General features: G+C 46.2%; 1 protein-coding gene across 8 annotated transcripts in view; it reads left to right on the forward strand.

Annotated features, from left to right (window-relative positions):
• The window catches only part of kmt2cb (lysine (K)-specific methyltransferase 2Cb), a 93,101-nt gene that overhangs the window by 48,952 nt on the left and 20,879 nt on the right, over positions 1-23,270 (forward strand). For 5 of the 8 annotated variants that reach the window (XM_072688449.1, XM_072688451.1, XM_072688452.1 and 2 more), the window contains 24 exons: positions 1,359-1,466; positions 1,553-1,657; positions 2,440-2,621; positions 2,851-3,015; positions 3,118-3,227; positions 4,313-4,396; positions 4,497-4,709; positions 5,901-6,026; positions 6,644-6,763; positions 7,497-7,639; positions 11,309-11,486; positions 12,053-12,157; positions 12,502-12,549; positions 14,203-14,340; positions 14,443-14,475; positions 14,565-14,702; positions 15,629-15,773; positions 16,851-17,089; positions 17,195-17,268; positions 17,631-17,849; positions 18,836-20,698; positions 20,908-21,224; positions 21,315-22,978; positions 23,074-23,185. In XM_072688449.1, coding sequence (XP_072544550.1) covers positions 1,359-1,466; positions 1,553-1,657; positions 2,440-2,621; positions 2,851-3,015; positions 3,118-3,227; positions 4,313-4,396; positions 4,497-4,709; positions 5,901-6,026; positions 6,644-6,763; positions 7,497-7,639; positions 11,309-11,486; positions 12,053-12,157; positions 12,502-12,549; positions 14,203-14,340; positions 14,443-14,475; positions 14,565-14,702; positions 15,629-15,773; positions 16,851-17,089; positions 17,195-17,268; positions 17,631-17,849; positions 18,836-20,698; positions 20,908-21,224; positions 21,315-22,978; positions 23,074-23,185 — 6,629 coding nt within the window. The remainder of the gene's footprint in view (positions 1-1,358; positions 1,467-1,552; positions 1,658-2,439; positions 2,622-2,850; positions 3,016-3,117; positions 3,228-4,312; positions 4,397-4,496; positions 4,710-5,900; positions 6,027-6,643; positions 6,764-7,496; positions 7,640-11,308; positions 11,487-12,052; positions 12,158-12,501; positions 12,550-14,202; positions 14,341-14,442; positions 14,476-14,564; positions 14,703-15,628; positions 15,774-16,850; positions 17,090-17,194; positions 17,269-17,630; positions 17,850-18,835; positions 20,699-20,907; positions 21,225-21,314; positions 22,979-23,073; positions 23,186-23,270) is intronic. The other 3 variants (XM_072688450.1, XM_072688457.1, XM_072688454.1) reach the window with 2 other exon arrangements.

Below are 23,270 nucleotides of genomic sequence, written 5' to 3' on the forward strand. Positions count from 1 at the left end.
GGTAAGGAAGGCTGAAAAACGACCACCTTTGAACAAGAAACATAAGATAAAACGTCAAGACTGGGCCAAGGAATATCTTAAGACTGATTTAAGGTTTTATGGACTGATGAAATGCGAGTGACTCCTGATTGGCCAGATGGATGGGCCCGAGGCTGGATCAGTAAAGGGCAGAGAGCTCCACTCCGACTCAGACGCCAGCAAGGTGGAGGTGGGGTACTGGTATGGGCTGGTATCATCAAAGATGAACTTGTGGGACCTTTTCGGGTTGAGGATGGAGTGAAGCTCAACTCCCAGACCTACTGCCAGTTTCTGGAAGACACCTTCAAGCAGTGGTACAGAAAGAAGTCGGTATCGTTAAAGAAGAACATGATTTTCATGCAGGACAATGCTCCATCACATGCATCCAAATACTCCACAGCGTGGCTGGCCAGTAAGGGTCTAAAAGAAGAGAAAATGATGACATGGCCCCCTTGTTCACCTGATCTGAACCCCATAGAGAACCTGTGGTCCCTCATGAAATGTGAGATCTACAGGGAGGGAAAACAGTCCACCTCTCTGAACAGTGTCTGGGAGGCTGTGGTGTCTGCTGCACGCAATGTTGATCGTAAACTGATCAAGCAACTGACAGAATCTCTGGATGGAAGGCTTTTGAGTGTCATCGTAAAGAAAGATGGCTGTATTGGTCACTGATTTGTTTGTGGTTTTGTTTTTGAATGTCAGAAATGTTTATTTCTAAATTTATTTATTTCTATATTTGTTTACCTGGTGAAAATAAACAAGTGAGATGGGTATATATTTGTTTTTTATTAAGTTGCCTAATAATTCTGCACAGTAATAGTTACCTGCCCAAACAGATATCCTCCTAAGATAAAAAACACTCCAACTAATATTAATAAAAATATTAATACAGTAATATTAGTCTTTTGGGTTGATTGAGAAGTTGTTCAATAATAAAAAGAATCCTCTCAAATACAACTTGCCTAATAATTCTGCACACACTGTATATATGTGTGTATGTGTGTGTGTATATATATATATATATATATAGTGTGAGTGTGTGTGTGTATGTAAATAAACATACTCCGATTCTTAATATGGTTTAGATGAATACTGAAATTATACCTCTTAAATCTAATGCTGTTAAAGGTTTGGGCACCCATGTTCACAGGATACAGTTTGTTGATTAAATGACCTTGTTCTTTTAACACATTTGACAAAAACAAACAGGCCATACTTAAAGTACCTTATTCACTTTTAAATGCATTACTTTCAGTCACTTTTTATTGTCCTGGCTGTGCAAATAACCATGAAACTCTTGAGTCATTCTTTTTTTCAAGCCGTTGTTTGTTTGTCTGCAGTTAAGCCCCATGGAAACAACACTATATCCGTTCAGAGAGGAAGAGGAGAACGCCATGCACAACACAGTGGTGATCTTCTCCAGCACAGACACTTTCACTCTCAAACAGGTATGAATACAGTGCCCAATGCTGTTTACACTCTGTTCATGGTGTATCACTCTCATCTACAGCTGACTTACCCCCCCTCTCTGTAGGATATGTGTGTGGTGTGTGGTAGTTTTGGTCAGGGTGCCGAGGGCAGACTGCTGGCCTGCGCTCAGTGTGGACAGTGCTACCACCCCTACTGCGTCAATATTAAGGTAAACCTCATACACAGCCCTCTTCCATCAGCTTGAAGGAGGACCCTTTGCACACGCCTGGGTTAAACTAGCAAGAGTGAGAGGATTTACATTGAATTAAAGAACACGAGTGGCACCAAATTGGATGGTCTAGAGAAGCATCCTCTCAGTATCCGTCCCTGAACACCTAATAGACGTAGAGCCACTTGACTAAAGCTTGCAGCCTAGCTCAGCATAGTGTAGTACAGTGGTAATGTAGAATTGCTAAAACAACAGAGTACAATTTAGACCTACCCTGGCTCCTGGGTGGCGCTACTGTCTAAGTGCTGGCCCTATAATCGGCTTGCATGCAATCCCTAGCGATGCTAAGCCTCTCGAGCTCCAGTGGTGGTTGTGTCGGCGGCGGTTGATGTGGGTGAGCTTCTCGTGTCTCGGGAGGAAGACCATGCTAGCCTTCTTCCTCCCAGCGCTGGTAGCATAGTGTGTTGGGGTAGTACTGGCTAATGGGTGGGAACTGGGAATGTATTTACCCTGATTTTTGACATAAAACCTATATAAACTACTATATAAATACATAACTAAAGGTCTTCAGTATATTATAACTCTATAATAGAGCTAGGAAAAGCCCCCCCATCATACAGTTAATGCTGGCCCAGGTCCGCAGCCTTGGTATGAGGACCGGTGGCTGTTAAAGGTGAAGAGTGGGGTGTTACGAGGTCATTTATAAATACTCCTCCCTGCTCACTATATATGTGTGTGTGTGTGTGTGTGTGTGTGTGTGTGTGTGTGTGTGTGTGTTGTAGATCACTAAAGTGGTGCTGAGTAAAGGCTGGAGGTGTTTGGAGTGTACGGTGTGCGAGGCATGCGGACAGGCCAGTGACCCCGGCCGCCTCCTGCTGTGTGACGACTGCGACATCAGCTACCACACTTACTGCCTGGAGCCGCCGCTGCAGAACGTCCCCAACGGCAGCTGGAAGTGCAAATGGTAACACGCTGAGGTTGATGGACTGTTGCGTGAATAAGCCTTCCTGATGTAACAGACGAACAGTAAATCTACTGGATGTTAGTAAAGCATCAACAGAACATCTTCAGGATGTTTACCTCTGCTGCTGATGCGTTACTGATGCTCAATTACCAGTTTATTAATCACCTATAAAGTCTTACCCCCGCCCAGATAAGGAGCTATTCTTTGCTAAAAGTCTTTGCCCCCGCAGGTGTGTTTCCTGCACGCAGTGCGGCGCCACGTCGCCAGGTGTGAGGTGTGAGTGGCAGAATAATTACACCCAGTGCGCCCCCTGTGCCAGCCTGGCCACCTGCCCCATCTGCATGCTGGACTACAGTGAGGAAGAGATCGTCCTGCAGTGTCGCCAGTGTGACAGGTCCGTGTGTGTGTGTGTAAATAAGCCATGGGCTATGCGTTTGAGCTGTTCAGACATGGCTCTGGGTGACTGATTGTAAACGCACTCTCCTGTCCTCCTCAGGTGGATGCATGCCTCCTGTCAGGGTTTCCACTCGGAGGAGGAGGTGGAGAAGGTTGCAGACAGCAGCTTGGACTGCAGCCTGTGCCAGGGCCACAAGTCCCTCTCTCCAGGTAGGCCTTCCTTCCCAACTGTTCTCATGGTTTATGGATGTCTTTTTAGGTAGTGGAAGGACATAGGTATGTGGGTATACATGTTAGAGGATTATGGTAGAAGATTGGCAGAGAGGGCGGGGAATTGGTGGTTTTCACACAGTGCGGGTGCATGGAAAATATAAGAATGTTATTGATGCAATAAAAGGCGGAAGAGAAATGGCAAATATTGATTGGTTGAAGGTTTGAGGGGATAAATGATGCCGTTCCAGTTGTTCCAACCTGGCAAATGAATTTATCTCCGTAGATCTGTGGAGACTCAAGGGTACTACATTAAAATCTAGAAGGGTTCGGTCCAACCTTTGTGAGTTCAAATAGTACTAGCCTTAAAGGAGCGCTATGGGGAAAATGGTGTTTGTTGTTCCTGGGCTACCTCTTCAGTTGGGAAGTCTAATTCGCAATTTGAGCCAACAAGAACACGTTTTTCTGGACGAGCTGAGAGATACAGAACCGACACTGAAAGGTTGAGAAGCATGTGGACTGAGGCAGTACAGAGAAAGCTGCATTAAATCTGACTCTGATAAAAATGTGGTTTTAAATCCGATTCTGAGCAGTTTAGCAAAGTAGCCAGCGTGTTCACTATGGCAACCAGTGTGGAAATCTTTGGAAATTTTTGGTCACTTATGCTGCACTGCATGTTTTCATAGCATAGCAGTAGAGGAACAATCATTATTTGTAATTCTGCTAAATTAGACGTGAATTCTGATCAATTCTGTCATTTGAGAGGCGCCCCACCTGACCTCTTACAGTCTGAGACCAGTGAGGAGGCATCGTGAGGTCAAGAGCATATTTTAAAGAATACTGATTGTTATTAGAATTTTAACTTGAACCGTAAATCACTTTTGAAACCCACAGGTGTGTTAAAGAAGGGAAAACAGTAAGATGTGCAGCACCTGTATGTTGAACCACTGGTGTTATTTGCAAGAAATTACATCAAATGCATTCATCTCAAGCACCCTTGATTTTTTTTTTTGTTTGTTTGTTTTGTTTTTTTGAGATTGCTCTGCTTGTTTTTAATGTGACTTCTCTGATTATCCTTCTCACAGCGTTAGGATCGAGCACTAAATCAGATCCAGATATCTATGAGCTCCCTGTGGCCCCACAGATCCTCCCCAAATCTAGAGATCTAGGTAAACACTCACTCAATCTCACATAATACAGAAAGAAACCCCCTGCGAGGTTCCTCAGGGCTCTGTTTAAGGCCCGCTGCCATTTGCTTTGTCCCCACAGACTTGATGAGGACGTACACTCAGGACGGCGTGTGTCTCACAGAGTCGGGCCTCTCACAGCTCCAGAGCCTCGCAAACGCTGCCTCGAGACGCCGGCGGCCGAAGCCTAAACTCAAGCTAAAAATCATCAACCAGAACAGCGTGGCTGTGCTGCAGACACCGCCTGATCCACAGACCGATCTCTCCAGAGACGGGGACCTGGACGACAGCAGAGGTACAAACTCACCCTTTCAAATGTCTCTCTATGTTACCCCATAAAGCGTGTGTGACCGCTCGGTTGAGCTGCCCAAGGCATTGGTAAACACAGATGGGTGACTGTGTTATTTCCAGACTGGCAGATCTTGATCTTCAAAGCCATTTACTGTTTACAATGAATGAGGAGTTGTCCTAATACTTTTGCCCATATAGTCCATTCTGGTTCTATTGTATTACAGTGACTGTTCTGTAGTACTGGTTAGTTGATGCCTAGAATTGCCCTAACTAGGCAAGTCTACCGGCTGGTTGATTTGGGTATCCACTCCCTAAATAAATGAATGAATGAATTTTTGTAGATGTGTTTCTTAAGGTGGCTGTTAAACAGTTAAACACAGCAGTGTCTTAAATTGAGCAGTGTTTAATGCTTTCCTAATTCTAAAGCACACCTGATTGAGCTGAAGAAGCTTCAGGAGTCTCAGAGTGGGTGTGGGTCGGGGGGGATCTGATTAGAGCTGCAGTAAAACTCTGCAGGAGAATCAGCAGGAGCTCCACTCATTAACACTAACTAGCAACAAATCAGACTGTTCTGGGTTAGTAAACACAGTATAATGAAGCTATTATCACATTTATGCTGAGTTAAGTGCTGCTTGGTGTGATGGGATCATACAGTATATTGGCAAAAGTATTGGGACACCTGCTTCTTCATTGTTTCTTCTGTAATTAAAAATGTTGTTAAAAAGAGCTGATCCTGCCTTTGTTGTCATGGGTCGGATGATTATCACCCCACCTCATCCCGAACTCCCCAACTCATCCCAAAAGTATTGGACAGAGACCATCCATCATTCTAGAGAACACAGTTCTTCCACAGCTCAATGCCCTCCCTAGCCCACCCCTGGTTCATGTATAGAGTCCTATTCTATTGGCAAAACTTCTTTACTGGGACTAGACTAGCTGTGTGTGTGTGTGTGTGTGTGTGTGTGTGTGTGTGTGTGTGTGTGTGTGTGTGTGTGTGTGTGCCCATGTGCACATCTGTGTCAGCACTCGGTGCAACCTAAAGAAGCTTAATACGTTCTTAAACAAAATGGTTGTCCACAAACATTTGGCCACACAGTGTAAAATGTATGGAAGATCCCTTCTAGTAAACCTTTGACATATTAAAAACAAATAACAAGCAGTCCGTCAGCAGAGACCACTCGTGTGTTTCCTTCAGCAGAAGGGGAGCTGGTAGATGGTGAGGGCAAGTCCGACTCCAGCCCTGAGAGAGAGGCTGCGGCAGACGACGAGTCCAAAGGAGCCGAGGCCTGCAAAAAGAGGAAGAGGAAGCCCTACCGGCCCGGTGAGAGAGAGCGCCTGATTGGAGGAGACAGCTGCAGTGAAGTGTGAAACAGCACAGCAGTATTACCGCTGTATTCCTGCCCAGCACTCAGGCTGAGCTGGGCAGACCGCTGGAAAGGGTAGATCAGCTGGGCGCGGCTTGTAAATTATGGCTGGACGAAACCAATTGATCGAATTCAGTATCGTGATATTTTCCAGATATTGTTAGGCAATTCCTGAGTGCTCTCTGGAAATGACACTAGAGGGGGAATTATTAGAAGAATAACTACTTTCCATTGATTGGTGATTTTGTATGGATTTTTAACTGTTAAAATAGTTAAAATGCTAAAAACTAAGAGCGGGACACACCCATGTTATGGGCATTATATCATTGACAAAAGCTATCCAGTCACAATATCCCAGTATACTGATACAAACAACATATCGCCCAGCACTAGTAACAGTAGAGCTCTATCTGCCTGTCTTTCATTGGTTACTTATCTATCTATTCATTTATTATTCCGTGATTAGATATGGGTGTGTATCTATCATCTCTTCTGCATCATCCGTTTCTAAATGTTACCGTACGTCTCGGGGGTTTTGTTGCTGTGCTATAACGAATGACCCACCTGTCTGCAGGTATTGGAGGCTTCATGGTCAGGCAGAGGAACCGGACAGCTCCAGGCAAAGCCAAACCCGCCCTGGGCAGGAAAGACTCCACTGGCTCCGTGTCCGAGACGCCACAGGGCAAGGACGAAGGTGAGCACGGCTCATGTGGGGCCTCTGTCCTCAGTCTGAGGTTCTCTGCTGTGACCGTAGCCTCTGGCAGATCGGGCTCTTCATCATTTCTCATGTGAATGGAGGCCAGATATCAGCCCAGCAAAGGCAAGTTGCAGCGAACTTAACGGCTTCCTGCAGTTTCTGAGGTTCTGTGTGAAACCTAGGTCTACCTCGACGTCCGTGAAAGGGGTAGATTTTCTACTCCGTGGGGTTTCAGAAGCTGCCGGCTTTGTTCGACCAAGAATGACAGTGAAGTGTCCCGTCAGCGACATAATAAAAAAGGTGTTCCGTTTTGCAGTGGAAGCTGAGGAGTTCTGTATACTTTTTGGTTATTGGTCATACCTTAACCAAACCTTCATCAGGAGATGTTCCTTTTATTAGAAAAACCATTTAACCAAGCAAAGGACCATTTATACATTTTTACTCTCCCCTAGTGAGGGCTGCCTTACCCTTTTCAAGCACCACCTGGATCTCGTTGCCTTAATTGGCTCCAGGTGTGCGACAACAAGGCAGGGCCACAGCTGTCCCGTCTCCTCGTACTCCTCCGCAGTGTTTATTAAGATGTTTTTTTTTTTGTTTTTTTTTTACACGGGTGAAAGTGATCCGATAGTGTAACTGCATGTAACTGTGAGAGTTGGACATGTATGAGTTATGTGTGAGGCTGACTTTGTGACGATCAACATGGCGACCGCTTGTTTTATTGCTCTGGTAGGCTGGGGTGACCCGATGCCCGACACTCCGGTGGACGAGAAACCTCCTGTGACCGATTTCCCCGAAAACCCAGAAGTGAAAGTCCGCAAGCGCTACAGGAAGAAGAAAACCAAACTGGAAGAAGCATTTCCTACATATCTGCAGGTATGCCTACTGTTTGCACCACGTACATATGAGCCTGCTAAAACCAAGGCTTTCTATTAGATTCTGGTGCAGAAGATGTGTACCTCTGTTCAGCCACAAGAGCATTTAGGAGAGCGTGAGGTCAGACTCTGATACACAATGAAGTTCATCACGAAAGTGTTGGATAGGGTCGAAGTCAAAAGGGCACCTGCACCACGATCACCAAACCATGTTTCAGTGGGTGTCGTCCTGGTGGAACAAACTGCCGAATGCTTATTTGTCCATCAGACAGCCAGAAGAGGTGAATCCGTACAGCTCTACCAGTCGACCAGCAGTGCTTGGACAGTGTCTGCTATTGGCTCCCACTTCCATCCTCAATCACGCTTTTATTAGCTCTGCTCTACTGTGGTACAGGGAGTGTGACCCACGCTCACTGTCCAGTCATCATCTTAAAAACATTGAATCCGAATGCTAGGGTGACCAATTGTAGTGTTCTAAAAAGAGGACACTGGGGACACTCGAGTATCCAGCACAGTTAGGATGTTGTGGTTGGAGCAGGGTTCAAATAGGCCTAAGTTGTAGGCTGAACTGAAAGGAGCTGATTGGGTCATATGGAGTGTCATATATAGGCTGTTTGCTGGTTTTGCTAAATGGGTGTAATAAGTGTGTAATAATGGTCATTAACATACTGTATCTGCATGGTTTGAGAAGTATTTCCACCCACGCGCACACTCACACACACACACACACACACTGCCACAGTCCTACAACTTAGGCCTACTTTAAACTCCCCTCCACAGCCACGGCATCCTAACTACGGTGGAATCCCCAGTGTCCTCTTTCTTGAAAAGGAAAAAAATGGTCACCCTAGCATTGGATTACTCTTTTTTTTTTTTTTTTTTTTTTTAAACATGATGATTATCAGCGCACATTCAGTGAGGTGTGTCCAAACGTTTGACCTAAAACACACACACAGGCAGCCTTCACATTCACTCCTCTAACCTCATGCGAGGCCAGCCGCTAAAGATAACCCGAGAGAAAGCCTGGCCCGGGATGTCCGTCTAATAGAGACTGACAGGAAGGACTCCACAGGGAATCCACAGGAGGGGATGACGTCAGGCCTCCGTAGTCCTCGTCTCCTCTCCTGCTGTTTGCCTCCTAAAACGAATGGCAGAAAGCTAAGCTGAGCCATACTGGGGACTCGGCACTCTGGTTTAAAGGGCTTGTGCTGTGCAAAAAAAGAAACACTAAACAATTTAAAAACAAACATTTAAAAAGTTGGAAGCTGGAAAAGCAGGAGGTTTTAAATCAGTCGGGGTTGTGATGTCACAACCATGAACACGATGGCATATTGCCGCCCATTCAGCCTGTTCTGGAAGTTCAGTAGTTCAGTAGTTGCAATTTAGCTTTTACGGTTTTTGCTCCGTACTTTTCAGCCTAGCCTGCTTTTATGTGTGCATAAATCAGAGCAGCCAATCGGAACAGAGGTTATTTACATAAGTCAGTCTTAAAGGGCCTGTATATACGTTTTCAGATCTAGTGTGGGGTTTTTTTTGGACTTGACTAAGACTGATGTATATGTAAATGTGAACTCCTTATTCTCATTGGCTGCAGTCCAGGCTAGAACATGCTTCAACATTAAAGGGGAGGAGCTTAACTTGCTGGTGTTAACTTGATTGAGTAATAATACGCTCTTAAAAGTAAAGGTGCTTCACATGGTTCGTTGCTTTTTACCCTGCTCACTCCTCTCTAAGCCCCGCCTGAGAGGGCGGAGACTCGGTGATATGAAAAGTGGTTGTGATGTCACAGCCATGACCACCTTTTGCATATGGCTGCTCTTTCAGCCTGTAGCGGTTCTGCAGTTGAGGAATTTAGCTTCTAATGTTCTGCTCTGTACTTTTCTGTACTTTTCACTTTTGCATGGGCAGAAATGAGGGTGGATGAGCTCTTTAAGAGAGTGTGTGTGTGTGTGTGTGTGTGTGTGTGTGTGTGTGTGTGTGTGTGTGTGTGTGTGTGTGTGTGTGTAAATGCATTGCTTTTCATTGCATCACAAGGTTGAGGGCCATTTTTCCAGGTACAGGCCCTTTAAAGGTTTGGTATTCTGAAGGAATAAAGCCAGGTTGGACAAGGGCCTGTTTTGCTGCTTCAACACAAGTGGAAAATGTTGAGCATGTGCCCTTTAAAAGCACGCTCACGTGAAGCCCAGGACACCAGGGCTGGAGCTGCTAAAAAAAAAAAACAGCAGAAATGTGAGGCACATTAAGCTAACCGTACTTGTCAGCGCCACACCGCTGAAGCGGGGAATCGTAACTAACGGCTGCTGCCACTCAGCAGGAGCCCCCCTTTTTATCAATTATTGAAAACGCAAGGCTTTTAACGTCTCAGCCTTCAGCGCACGAGGCCGAGCCGCCCTCCCTCTCCGAGCCGCAGAGTAGCAGAGAGAAGATGGCGGCGCGGGAGTGTGCCTGTTCCTGTCACTGCCACCAGTAAACCACATCCGTGGCCGGCCGCTTGTATTAATGACCAGCGTGTCCGGAGGGACGGCTCTGGATGGAGCGTTTAGGAGCCTGGATGACTCATGAGCTCGACTGAGGAGCTTCAGCTCTTTGGCAGGAAGCTTCACACGAGGCCCAAGCACTTTACACTACACCCCACACAAGACTCCATAACTGTAGCGTGCTGCGTTAACTCCAACGCCAACTTCCCTAATCCCACTATTGTTAATCCCAGATGCAGGTGAACATAAATCCAGTAAAAAGGAGAAACAAGAGCTTCTCATTCTGAAGAAAGAAAGTAGTGAGATCCTGTCGGTGAGCTAGTCTGAAGAACAGAGATTGGTTCCTCCAGGTTTCTCCTGGACGCCCCCCAGTCCAGCCAGCACAGCGTGGAGGATGTTCACCTCCATCAGCAGCAGCAGCATCAGCAGCAGCTCACCTGATTTACCATCATTAAGCCCTGATTTACCACCAAACCAGGTGTTGATCTGAGGAGAACTCTAAATAATACTAGACTCCACGAGGAGAACTTTGGAGATGTTCTGATGATGAACACCGTGATGGAGAACCACCAGCACTTTCTGTAGCAGTGTTATTAGTTATTAGTGTTTATTCTAATATCAGTGTTTTACTGAGCAGATCAAGGATTCAAGACGCATCGCTTGTGGTACATGGGGTGGAACGAAATTGAGATGTCAAGGTCCCAGTTACACTCAAAGAGCAATTATTGAATAAATAAATATAATAATAATAAAAAATCTAGAACATAAGAAAGGTAGACATCAATAGAAAAAGTGGGAGAGCAGAGGCATTTAAAAAAGAAGCTTTTACTTATAATAAGTACATGTTGTGAAGTTGGGTGAATATATAGGAATGGATTGATTGTATATAAGATTGATATGGATTGATTGGATATTAGATTGATATGGATTGATTGTATATAAGATTGATATGGATTGATTGGATATTAGATTGATATGGATTGATTGGATATTAGATTGATATGGATTGATTGGATATAAGATTGATATGGATTGATTGGATATTAGGATATTTGGTTATATAATGATTCAGTTCCTCCAAAGTGGTTCTACACAGACGACCCAGACCTCAGCTCCACACGGTTTATTCCTGCTTCCGTCTGATGGCTTTGTTTGTTTGTGAACTAAATCCAGTAAATGTCTTCACTCTACAGGAGGCTTTCTTTGGAAAGGACCTTCTGGACAAGAGCAAGCAGAGCAGGCAGGAGACCACCGGACTGCTGGAAGAGGAGAGAGAGAGAAAACAGGCCAGCGCCGGACAGCTGAGACTGACCTCTAACCCCGCACACAGTACAGCACCAACTCCACTGCCCAGCAAAGCTGCAGGACCAAGTAAGAGAGAGAGAGAGAGAAAGAGAGAGAAACACACACACACACACACACACACACACACACACACACACATCTATAGAACAGCAGATCTGTTTTGGGTTCTGGATCCTAAAGCTCATATTCTTCCTTAGGTTTTAAGAGTCAGCCTTTCCAGTACAACACATCTGTATGAGTGGGGCTGGGTGTGGGTGGGCATGAATAGGGACTAGTATGAATGGAGGTGGGTATGAGGTAGGGGTTGGTGAAGGTGGGTGTGAGTGAGTATGAGTGGGGGGTGGGCTTGATTAGTAAAGGTGAGTATGAATGGGGGTGGGTTTGAGTAGGGGTTGGTGGAGGTGGGGATGAGTAGGGGTTGGTGGAGGTGGGGATGAGTAGGGGTTGGTGGAGGTGGGTAAGAGTAGGGGTTGGTGGAGGTGGGGATGGGTATGGGTGGGTAGATAATGGGTATGAATATGCGTGGACATTAATCAGGGTGTGAATGGATCAGTATTACCTGATCACTAACCTTAGCGTCCCCCGGCTCCAAATTCCTAACCGTAACCCGTTTCCCTCGGCCGTGTTCACAGGGAGCTCAGAGGAGCCTCTGGTGGATCTGTCCGAGGTGCTGAAATCAGACACCGAGCTGCTGGGGATGCTCTCTGATGACATGGGCAAACAGACTGAGGAGTCCGGTAGGCCATTGCTAACATCCCAAACCATCCAACTCTCCAGCTTCGAGCTTTCCTGCTAAACTCATCTTCAGCCCTTCACTTCTCACTTTCACTCAAACTCAGAGGCCTCTGGTTTTGGGTTCTTTACTGGCATGCGTTTGTTTATTGCATTTGACATATTTGACATATGGAGTTCATTGTATTTCTCGAGCTGCATTGGTTCATTTTACTTCATTTCAAGTTGCTCTTAAGGTTGTTGTTTTTTTTTTTAGTTGGTCTCAATCTCTCGTTCTTTCTCTTTCGGTCTCATTTCTGATTTATTTCTGGGTCTGATCACTCATTGTGTTTGGTTTGGGTCCCTGTAGGTCTTGATTTTTGCCCTTTCCAGGTTGACTGCTCTCCCTCTCCATTTGGTAAGAGCCCCACAGCCCAAATCATGTTTTGTTTTGTTTTTCAGCTTGGTTACTTGCATGTCTACATATTCCCTTTTCCTTCAGACCATTTCACTAGTTCAGAGGTTTGCCTTTGCTGCTCTTCACTAGAATGTCTCCACCTGTAATGCATATTTAATACTAAGATTGGCCTTTCGTCACTGTCGACTAAAAAAACCTACAGCAGCTGTGTTTTTACGCTCAGTGCTCTCCAGAAGTCTGAGTATGGTCCAAGCTAAGCTTAGTCCAATCAAAACATGTCCTAACACGATAACTGTTGGCGATATGTAGTCCTAGAAAAAATGGCGATAAATCAAATTATTGTCATTTTAAGACCATGTTATCCCACTGATATAATTAGAATATATAATAATGTAATTACAGCATTTTAAAATAACTTTTAATTATTAAGACTATTTAGATATTGAAATTGGAAAATATAAATATGATATGGACTGTATTAGATGTATTAGATGACTGAAGGTGCCTCCCCACGACATAACAGTGGTGCCTCACGGCTATTGATGCCAGAGGGGGACACAATCGACAATCTGTGCTCCACTGTAGAGCAGATAACCTCTATAAGGAATATCTTCAGTCACCTAATACAGTCCATACCACAACGTCTCGCCAGGGGTGGTTATTCCCACTATTAGGTGGGTGGTCATAATGTTCTGGTGTGATTGCATAAAATTGTACAGTAAGTCGTTAATGTAATTATCGTGACAGGCCTAATCTGACCAATTAAAATCGAGCCTAGTCACTCTACCTTTGTGTTATTAAATGTTTATCAATCGCCTTGCTTCTTTTAAAGTTTCTCAAATCGCTACCGTCTGTTTAAGTACTTGTCAATCAAATCCCTTAACCCCCTGCTTCTTTTTATCCACAAGACGTGACTCACCCATGTACTCGCCCCGTCACTGCACAGTCCTGCAGTTTGTCCTGTCCAAATAAAACCTAAACGAGGGAACCGCTCAGCGTCGCACTGAAAAGCATGGCTCTTAAATCCTAGGGGAGGACCGGCTCTTTACAAATGCGGTGTAAGAAGTGGCCTTCTCCAGGTTTAGTCCTGCTGCTCTGTAGAAAGCTTCAGGAGTCCTTGACTTTCTCTAAAGAGGCCGGCACTGTGGATGGATTGGCAGCCTTGGATTGTGCACAAAACCGCCGTCCCTCGGCTTTAGGGTCCAGACGCTTTTCAAAGCGCGCTCAGAATGAAAGCTGTGAAAGGCTAGCGGAGGGGCTAGCTGTCGCCTGGCCATGGCGTTATGCAATTTCTGCTCAAGGTTTTTCGAATTCGCTAGACAAGGTTGGTGAGCCATCACAGGTGAAGGTTACTTTGAATCAGAGTGCAAATTCAGGGCTTAACATACAGAACTGACACGAGATAAGATGATGCCTCAGAGCATCTGTGAGCCTTTCCTGCAGGATATCTGTGCAGTCGGCCCTAACTTTCCATGGGAATTTCTCATTGGAGGATTTTCTTGACTCGAAAATCTGACTGTGCTCCTCCGTTGTCTTTACCGCTGAGCACATACAGCATTTACAACTGTTATTTAATTTAATTATTAATTTGACACAGCTGATAGATCCTGGTCATCATTTGTATTAAGAAATGCTCTTTTCTCCTCCTCTCAGCTGGACTGGACGTTACTCCGCTGTCAGAGGAGGCTTCAGTCTCCTCTCAGTCTCATCCAGGACGTGGCCCTCATCAGGTAGCAGAGGAGCCATTGGACGGCATTCTCAGCCCTGAACTGGACAAGATGGTCACAGACGGTCAGTGTACAGCCAGCATGTAGAGGCGTTGAACCCTACACTCTGACACATTTATCAGTTGATGCTCATGGCAGCTCTCTCTCTTTCCTTTTCCCTTTCCAGAGTCCATCCTCAGCAAGCTGTATAAAATCCCAGGTATGCTCTTTCTCAGTTTGTACCGTGTGAAGTGTTTCGTGTGCCTTGTGACCGCAGTGGGAACTGACATGTCTCCTGTCGTGTCACAGAGCTGGAGGGAAAGGATGTGGAAGATTTGTTCACAGCTGTGCTAAGCCCCAGCACTCAGGTGCCCCACCAAACCCAGGGAACTCACCCTCTGCACGGGCCTGCAGGGCCTGGCCTGGCCCCCTCCCAGCTCAACTCAGGTACGTCGCCTGTTCACCTGCAACTAGTGAGCCTTTAAGCCTTCTCTGTTGGTTCAGTTGTGGAAGTCTCTTTTGCCGATGTGGCTCAGAGGGAATATGAAAGCCGTCTAATGTGCTACGATCATTCCGTTCAGTTCAATTGTTGTGGACAAACCTTCTAATAAATGCATTCAGCTACTTCCAAGTTGCATTCATCTGCTGACACGTGCAACACACACAGCTCACACACAACAGTCTACTCCCTGTTGAGAATAGGACTCTCTGCAGGAGCAGATGAACGTGACCCTATTGGCACCATGCTGCCTAATGCCAGGTGTGGACTAGTAGAGGGGTATAAAGCCCCCCAGCATTGAGGAGCTGTGGAGCAGTGGAAGAACTGTGTTCTCTGGAATGATGGTGGTGGAGCTCCATCCAGTACTTTTGGGATGAGGTGGAGTGATGATCGTCATCCAACATTCTGGCCTCACTAACGGTCTTGTTGCTGAATGCAGTCAAATCCTCACAGCAATGCTCCTCTAAAATCTAGTAGAAAGCCTAGAAAGACAGTAGAAACAGTTACTCCAACAGAAGCAGGAGAAACTCTATTAAATACCCTTGATTTCAGAAGAAACAATGAGGGAATGAGCAGGTGTCCTCATACTTTTGTCCATAAAGTGTATCAGTTTTCATATAGAAATTAATTATAGCTGCTTTTGGTACAAAAACAAAAAGAAAGAAATGAGATTCTGTAAGGATCTGTAGGATATAGACATTTAAATAAGATACCCAGCAAGGAACGCTCAGAGGAATACATAAAGGCCGCTTCCGACTGGTTGCAGGTTCCTAGTCCTCCTCACGTCCTTGTTGCGTTTTCCTTTAAATAAGACGTTTCAGTAAGTGATACCTTTTGCTTTCCTTGGTTGTAAAATATTTGTCTTTCCACACAGGAATGTTTCCCCGGATGCCAGTGATGAACGGTCTGATGGCACCCAATCAACAGTTCCCTCCATCACAGATGCCTCCTGGAGCAGGGCCTGACATGCCTCGAAACTTCCCTCCCATGCAACGCATGCCTTTCTCTGACAATCTTAGGTGAGCTTTCCAGCCCAGCTGCTCAGCTGCTCACTTCAGGAAGATCCTTATGAAAGGAGCCACCATTATTTCTATTAGTAAACCGTGTTAAAGCTTCAGAATGTAGTCTTCACTCCCCCAGTCCCTACAATACTATGAACACAGTCTGTAGAAAGACTGTAAGGAAGATGTAGAAAGACGAGGTACTTTGAATTCTGATCAAGGTTTCCTACCTGGGATCCGGTCTGAGTCTCTTAATGCTGACTATCGGCTGGCCAGTTTTTCTGATTCTCTAAATAATGCAGCCCCACAATATGGGACCCCCAGTAAAAATCTATATTTTTACCACCAGTTTCTAAAATCAGACTAACGACTGTTTTTAACTCCTATAGTGTTTAATATCTAAACAGTCCAGTCTGACTGACTGACCCACCTGACCTGAACTTTCCATTCCACCTTAAAAATGCAGCAGTGACGCTCTGCTGCTGAAATGTACTCACTGTAACTGTGTCTCTATTTAAGGTGGAATGGAGAGTTAGCCTGAGGGCCAGCTTTAGCTTTACGTCACTACACTTCACTCATCTCAAATAAAGCTCTGTTGTGTTTTACTCACTGAAATAATGTCACAGATGAACTCTGTCTGGGGTAGCTTTTCCAGCAGCTGAGGATCATCTCTCTTAATGGCACCTAGAGGGCGCCAGATGATCTAGCAGCACTCTGCTACAGCAGACCTAAGGACCGGAAATGGATCGGAACCTTAAAAACCAGTACCCTGATCCGGAGTGACTGGATTGGATTGGGACATCCCTATTTACCATGGTTATGAGGTCACCCATAGCCCTGAAAATGTCAGATTATGGGATGTAAAGTAACAAAATCAGCCTGGTTTATTTTAAAGGATAGACCAGGTTGGAAAATGGTCATTATTCAGTCTGTTGCAGTTGTTTAGTGCATAAAACCACTGATTATATACACAAATATTATAAGGCACAAGCAAATAGTAGGATATGGTTCCTTCAAGATTAACCTTTAAACCTTTAGTCACGTATTAGATTAGTTCATAAACTGTGTTAATTGAACGTTCTCTGTCTTGAACAGGGAGAGGAAGTTTAGTCAGATGGCTCGGGATGCAGCCGGCCCGTGGTCAGCCACTGGTCCATGTCCAGCTTCTGCCCCCCCTCCTGCCCCTGTCCCCGAGGGCGAAGGGGATTCCTTATCCACGGCTCAGAAGAGCACGCTAAAGTGGGAGAAAGAGGAGACGCTGGGCGAGCTCGCCACTGTGGCCCCCGTCCTCTACACGAACGTCAACTTCCCCAACCTCAAAGAGGAATACCCAGGTGTGTGGGTATAACGAGCCAGCTGCTTGATTGGTCAGCTGAGACACATCTTTTTTTATTATTATTATTTTATTAAACAGTTTCATGTAAAAATTCATTTCACAGATTGGCAAACACGAGTAAAACAAATCGCAAAGCTGTGGAGGAAAGCAAGTTCACAGGACCGGGCCCCGTATGTGGTAAGATACGGCGCATGAGCAGATGTTTCAGTAATAACCTTCAATTACAGCGTCTGTTACGATGGCTAATTTCATACCGAGAGTACGGGCCCGAACAGAGCCGCTGTAAAGAAGCACATCTGGAGACGGTTATGATTAGAGTGATGTATTTACACCCGTATTTATCTTGTAACTGCAGTTTGAAAGTAATTAATGAGCTTATTAGCCTGTCAGACTTTGCATTTAACTTAAGGTCCTTCGTATTAGTGTAATTACAGCTACTGAGGAGTTTGTAGTTTCTTTTAAATTAACTTAAGTTGATACGAGTGCCTCGACTGTACTGCAAGGTACTGGATGAAACCTCCACCTGTGTGTCTTTACAGCAAAAAGCCCGGGACAACAGAGCAGCCCTGCGCATCAACAAGGTCCAAATGTCTAATGAAACAATTAAGAGGCAGCAGCAGCATCCGCAGCAGCCCCAGGCACCGCAGGCTTTGGAGGTGTTTGACCCTGCCATCCCCCCACTGGACCCTGAACTTCTGTTCAAGGACCCCCTGAAGCACAAGGAATCTGAGCAGGAGCAGGAATGGAAGATGAGACAGGTATTCTGCAGTGGTCGTTTAGAAGATGCCGTTAATGACATTAACGTTAAACCAGTGTAAGCAGTGTTGCACAGTAACATCTCGTCAGGGCTCCGGGCACACGTAGTTCTATCAAAATGCCTTTCTCTCAGGTCATTCTCATCAATTTCTGGATTCTTGTCATTGCTTTGTGGAGATACTAAGGACTGACCATGAAATCCATGTAGTTATTCTGTTCCATGACACGCCTGAAGCCTAGAGAATTTATCTGTCTTAAAAGCTGTGATTTTATCACCTCATTATCGTTGTGTCTATTATCATCTCATTATCCCAGGCGCTGCTGAACAGCAGCCATTGAAATAGATCGCTTGCTACAGCTGTTGGGAGATGAACCATCAGGGAAACCATTAGTCTTGTTCTGGTTCTTAAGTTTTAGTTGGAGTTGAGCTGTAGTTATGTAAGCCCCATTTACCTCGTAGTAAAGGGTTCGCTCTGCAGTTGAATTCACCCCAATGTCCGTGCAGCTATTCCCAGGTTGAATAGTGAGGAAGAACATCTGTTATTTTGTCCTCTTCTGTGTGTAATTGAAGGCATTCGGAGATCTGCAACTCTGTGGATCTGTAGAACTCTGGGTTCTGAATGTATTTGTGGGACTTCTCAACATCTCTCAGATAATCGATGATCAGCAATATTGCAGTGGCAAGGTTAAAATAGGACTTGCTGGAGTCTTTGCAGAAGTGTCTAATTGGAAATCACCACCCGAATCACTTGTATTTGCTTAGAAAAATGTCTCGAAAGAAGCCAATTAATAAAAAATGTGATAAAAAAAAAAAAATCTAAACAATGGAGGAAGAGATGCCCGAGACCTTTGTTGCACAGAAAATGTCACCCTTTGTCAGTGGTAGCAATGATGTAACAACGTGTAAACTTCAGTACTCGCGTCTAAATCCATCAACAATGTTAGAACAGACCTTTTTAATTAGTTTTTTTCTTCTTTTTTTTTTCAGCAAATGAGGCAAAAAAGTAAACAACAAGCCAAAATTGAAGCGACGCAAAAGCTTGAACAGGTGAAGAATGAGCAGCTTCAACAGCAGCAACAGCAGCAGTTCAAAGGCGGTCAGTCTGATCTTGACACACCCGGTGGCCTCCAGAGCCCTGTCTCATCACAATCCAGCAACGAGAACATGTCTCCTATGCAGCCCAACTCCAAAAATGGGTTCTCAAAGCCGCAGCTTCCAGGAACCCCCTCTGCAGGTTCCCCGGATGACGTCTTTCTACGTCCTCATCCTCCTCCACCTTCGTCGGGATCCCAGCCTCAGTCCCCGCAGATGTTCTCTCCTGGCTCTTCTGGTTCTAGACCGTCTTCGCCTTGGGACCCTTACTCCAAAATGGTGGGCACACCAAGACCTCCACCGAGCGGGCCGGCCGCTGCCCGTCGGAACTCCGAATCTGGGAAATCGCCGAGGAGTCTCTCAGAAGAACGCGGGAAGACTTCATCCATTCATGAATCCATCGGCTCACCAACAGCCCTCAACATTGACCCATATGCTAAACCTCCTGACACGCCACGGCCGGCAGGCCCATCAGACCCCTTTCTCAAGCCTATGTGCCCTCCCAGGACTAGCCAGGCTATGGAAGGGAGGCACCTGATTGGTTCTCCAGGACACGATCCATTTTCCAGGGCAGCTGTGAGAAAGGAAGCTTATCCACGGATGCCTCAAGGCAGGATGATTCTTTCAGATCCCTATGCACGTCCCCTTCTCGCTCCTATCCCGGGCAGTAATGAGTCAGGGTCTGTTCAGCTCTTCAAGACCCCCATGCCCCCACCACAACCACACACTCAGGAGTCAAATACAGGCATGCATTCGAGAAGACCAAGTGGGGATCCCTTTGAAAGGCCGCTAATGCCCCCTCGTTCTGCAGAGGCATTTCCACAAAGTCAGCCGAACGACCCATATGCACATCCTCCACTCACTCCACATCCTGCGATGAGTGACGGCTTTGAGAATCAAGCGAGAATCGCACGGCAGCCTCAGGCCCACCCCTTTCAACAGCCTGGTCCAATGACCCACCAGTCTGCTGGGAATCCATATGCACGTGCCCCCTCAACCCCTAGGCCGGATTACTCTCAGTGCGACCCTTTTTCCCAGACACCATATTCTAACCCATATGCTCGAATGCCTGGAACGCCCAGACCACATGACCCCGAACCCTACTCCCACCAGTCTGCCACTTCTCATCCTGCCATCATGAACCAGCCCTCACAGCAAGCTCAGACTCAGAATCGCATACTGTCACCCATGTCAATGGATCCTTACGCACAACCTCCTGGGACACCACACCCAGGCGTACCAGAACGGTTCCTCAAGTCCCAGAATTACCAAAGGAATCAAGACCCGTTCAGCCACCCTCCAGGGATGTCTCGGCCGATGGGTCCTGACCCTCATGCACAGCCATCCGGAGCCCCTCAGGCATTACTCAATGATCCATACGCGCAACCCCCTAGGACGCCTCACCCTGGAGGAGTAGGACAGGGTATAAGGCCAGGAACGGTCATGTCCGGACAAGATTCGTTTTCACCACCTCAAGCACTGCTGCAGGACACGTTTGCCAGTCCGGCAATGCCAGGGTCTCAGACTCCAAGACATCCCGGTCTGGCAGACGATACCAGTGTGTCCCAGTCGCCGTCCAGTCAGCCAAGCCAGACTCCGGTCCACGATCCGTTTGAGCAGACTGCCATGAACCCTCACCCTCAGTGTGCAGAAAGCAGAGAGCAGCAAGGTCTGGGACCCGGTGCTATAGAAATGGCGCACCCCAACTCTGAAGCTCAGACCGTCCCTCTTGCAGAGGCTGAAGAGAGACTGAGACAGGTACTTTCTAAAATAAGGAATGTTAGGTTGTCTAGGTTTGGAAGAGCTCACTGTGTAGATGGAAATCCTAATCTTGCTGTTTCTTTCTCCTGAATTATGAACAATCGTGAAATGTAACAGTTAAGCCCATATATCTTCATACATGTAATTTCATAGATTGACAGGGTAAATTATGAGTGCTGTTAATATCTTCATTGTTTAAATCGCAGCGTCAGCGTATCCGAGAGCTGATCCTCAGACAGCAGCAGCAGAAAAGCGCCATTCGTCAAGAGAAGAGTGCCCAGGAGCAGCCTGTGAATGTGCCTCCAGGCACCCCTCAACACTGGAGTCAGGAAGCCCAGGGTCAGCAACCCGGCGACGTATTCAATCGACCGCCTCCACCATATCCCGGCCCAGGTGCTGTGAGGAGTCCTCAGAGATTCCATGGACCCTATCCTGGAGATCAACGAGGGCCTTTCTCTGATGGGCAGTTTCCAAAACCCCAGTTTCCTGGGGACACTAATAACATCAGGCAGCCAGGACCCAGGTGGGTATTTTTTATTTTCAGGTAGATGTTTTTCAAAAGATCCAGGTTCGAGTGATGATGGTGATTTTTTTTTTTTTCCCCTGGTCCTAGGTTGGGGTTCCCTCCTGGTGTACAAGGGCCAGGCCTAAGACCCCATCAAATGCAGGACTCCATGATGGAAGCTCATCCACAGATGAGAAGGTCCATGTCTATAGATTTGGGGAAATCCTTAGGAGGCGCCCCCATGGGACTCCAGCCTTTGCCGCCTCGAGGCATGCACATGCAACAGCACAATATTATGGGGCAGCCTTTTATAGAACTTAGGCACAGGCCTCCTGAAGCCAGGCTCCGGCTTCCATTCGCAGCTCCTGTTATGCAGGGAAACCGAATGGAATCGCCCACACAACCTCAACGGCCTCCAGGTTTCATGAGCGGCCAAGAAATGGCGTTTCCAGCCAACCAGGGTCACAAGCCAGTGGATCCTACAATGAGTCAAACTCAGGGAGTAGCGACAGAGTTGCAAGGGACAATGAGTATGGAGAACTTGCATCAGCCCAGTGTTCCGTTAAGAACTGGACATCCACAAATCCCACTCATGAGGTCAATGAGCCAACCCAATGAGACGTTTACCTCTCCTACTTCATCAACGTTCCCTGCAGTGTCCACCAGCCAGAACAGCGAGGTTGCTTTAGCCTCTCACGAAGCACCTGAGGAGAAGATGGATGCGGATGAATCAGCCGTGAAGGACCTTGAGGACGTGGAAGTCAAGGACCTTGTGGATACAGATCTGGAGAACCTAAATCTTGATGCAGATGATGGGAAAGACTTGGATTTGGAGACTAACGACTTGCACCTGGAAGAAATCTTCTTGACATCTGGAAAATTTGATATCATTGCTTACACCGATGCTGACCTAGACCTTAGTGAGGACTTGGACCTCAATGATCCCATTGATGACCACACTGAAACCTCTGACCTCCAAAAGGCACACACGGATAAAACAAATAACACTTCAAATGGTGCTTCCTTATCTTCCCATTCCACATCTGATGAAGAAAAAAACGGGGACAAACCCGAGCAGTCTCCAGTTCAGATTAAAAACGAGGTTTCTCACAATCCGGGATCTCTGAAGTCCGAAGAAGATATCAAAATTGAGGTCAGAAGTTCGTCACACGTGTCGTCTTGTAGAAATCAAATAAATGAAACTCCAGCCATCAACCAGGAAGACTTTGGCAGTAGCATCGATGGCATTTCGAAGCTTGGTATTCACCCTGATGCTACTCCTGTGCTTTCCAGTTTACTGGTCAATGTGCCACCAGATAATGAATCGCATAAGCAAGACAGCTGTGGGCAATCAGTGTCTCAGAACAAACTTCAGGAACCTGGGTTACAGCAGACACTCGCTGTACTGGGACAAGGAGCCTTGCCTGTGCAGGGGATGAATCCTGACATGATTGTAGACCCGTCATTGGTTTCCTCTCACGGCGAGGACGCTTTAGACATCCAGAGCGCCCTTCAGGATCCGTCGTCAGGTACCTTGTTTGGAGTGGATCAGAAGGACGCCCTCCTTTCAATGGAACAGGCTGGTATTCTTTCTCAAGCACAGCAGGCCTTATTGTCCCAGCAAGGCCAGCAGAATAGACCACTGTTGTTAGAGGAACAGCCACTTCTCTTGCAAGACCTTCTGGACCAAGAGAGGCAGGAACAGCAGCAGCAGAAACAGATGCAAGCCATGATCAGACAGCGGTCCAGTGACTCATTCTTCCCTAACATAGGTAAAACCTACAGAAAGCACAGTACTGTCACAGTGTTTTGTGAAGCAAGCATCCTCAACAAATACCTATGTCTGTTTTTTTTTTTTCTCCCCCAGATTTTGATGCCATTACTGATCCTATCATGAAAGCCAAGATGGTGGCCTTGAAGGGAATTAATAAAGTTATGGTTCAGAACAATATGGGGATGTCCCAGATGGTCATGAACAAGTAAGTCTATCAGCTGGCAGGCATTTTTAGATTATCTTAATATGATCTTAATACACAAGATATGTATAAAACTGAATTCCCTTTG

This window comes from Salminus brasiliensis, chromosome 9 (genome assembly GCF_030463535.1).
Source record: "Salminus brasiliensis chromosome 9, fSalBra1.hap2, whole genome shotgun sequence".
Classification (NCBI taxonomy): Eukaryota; Metazoa; Chordata; class Actinopteri; order Characiformes; family Bryconidae; genus Salminus; species Salminus brasiliensis.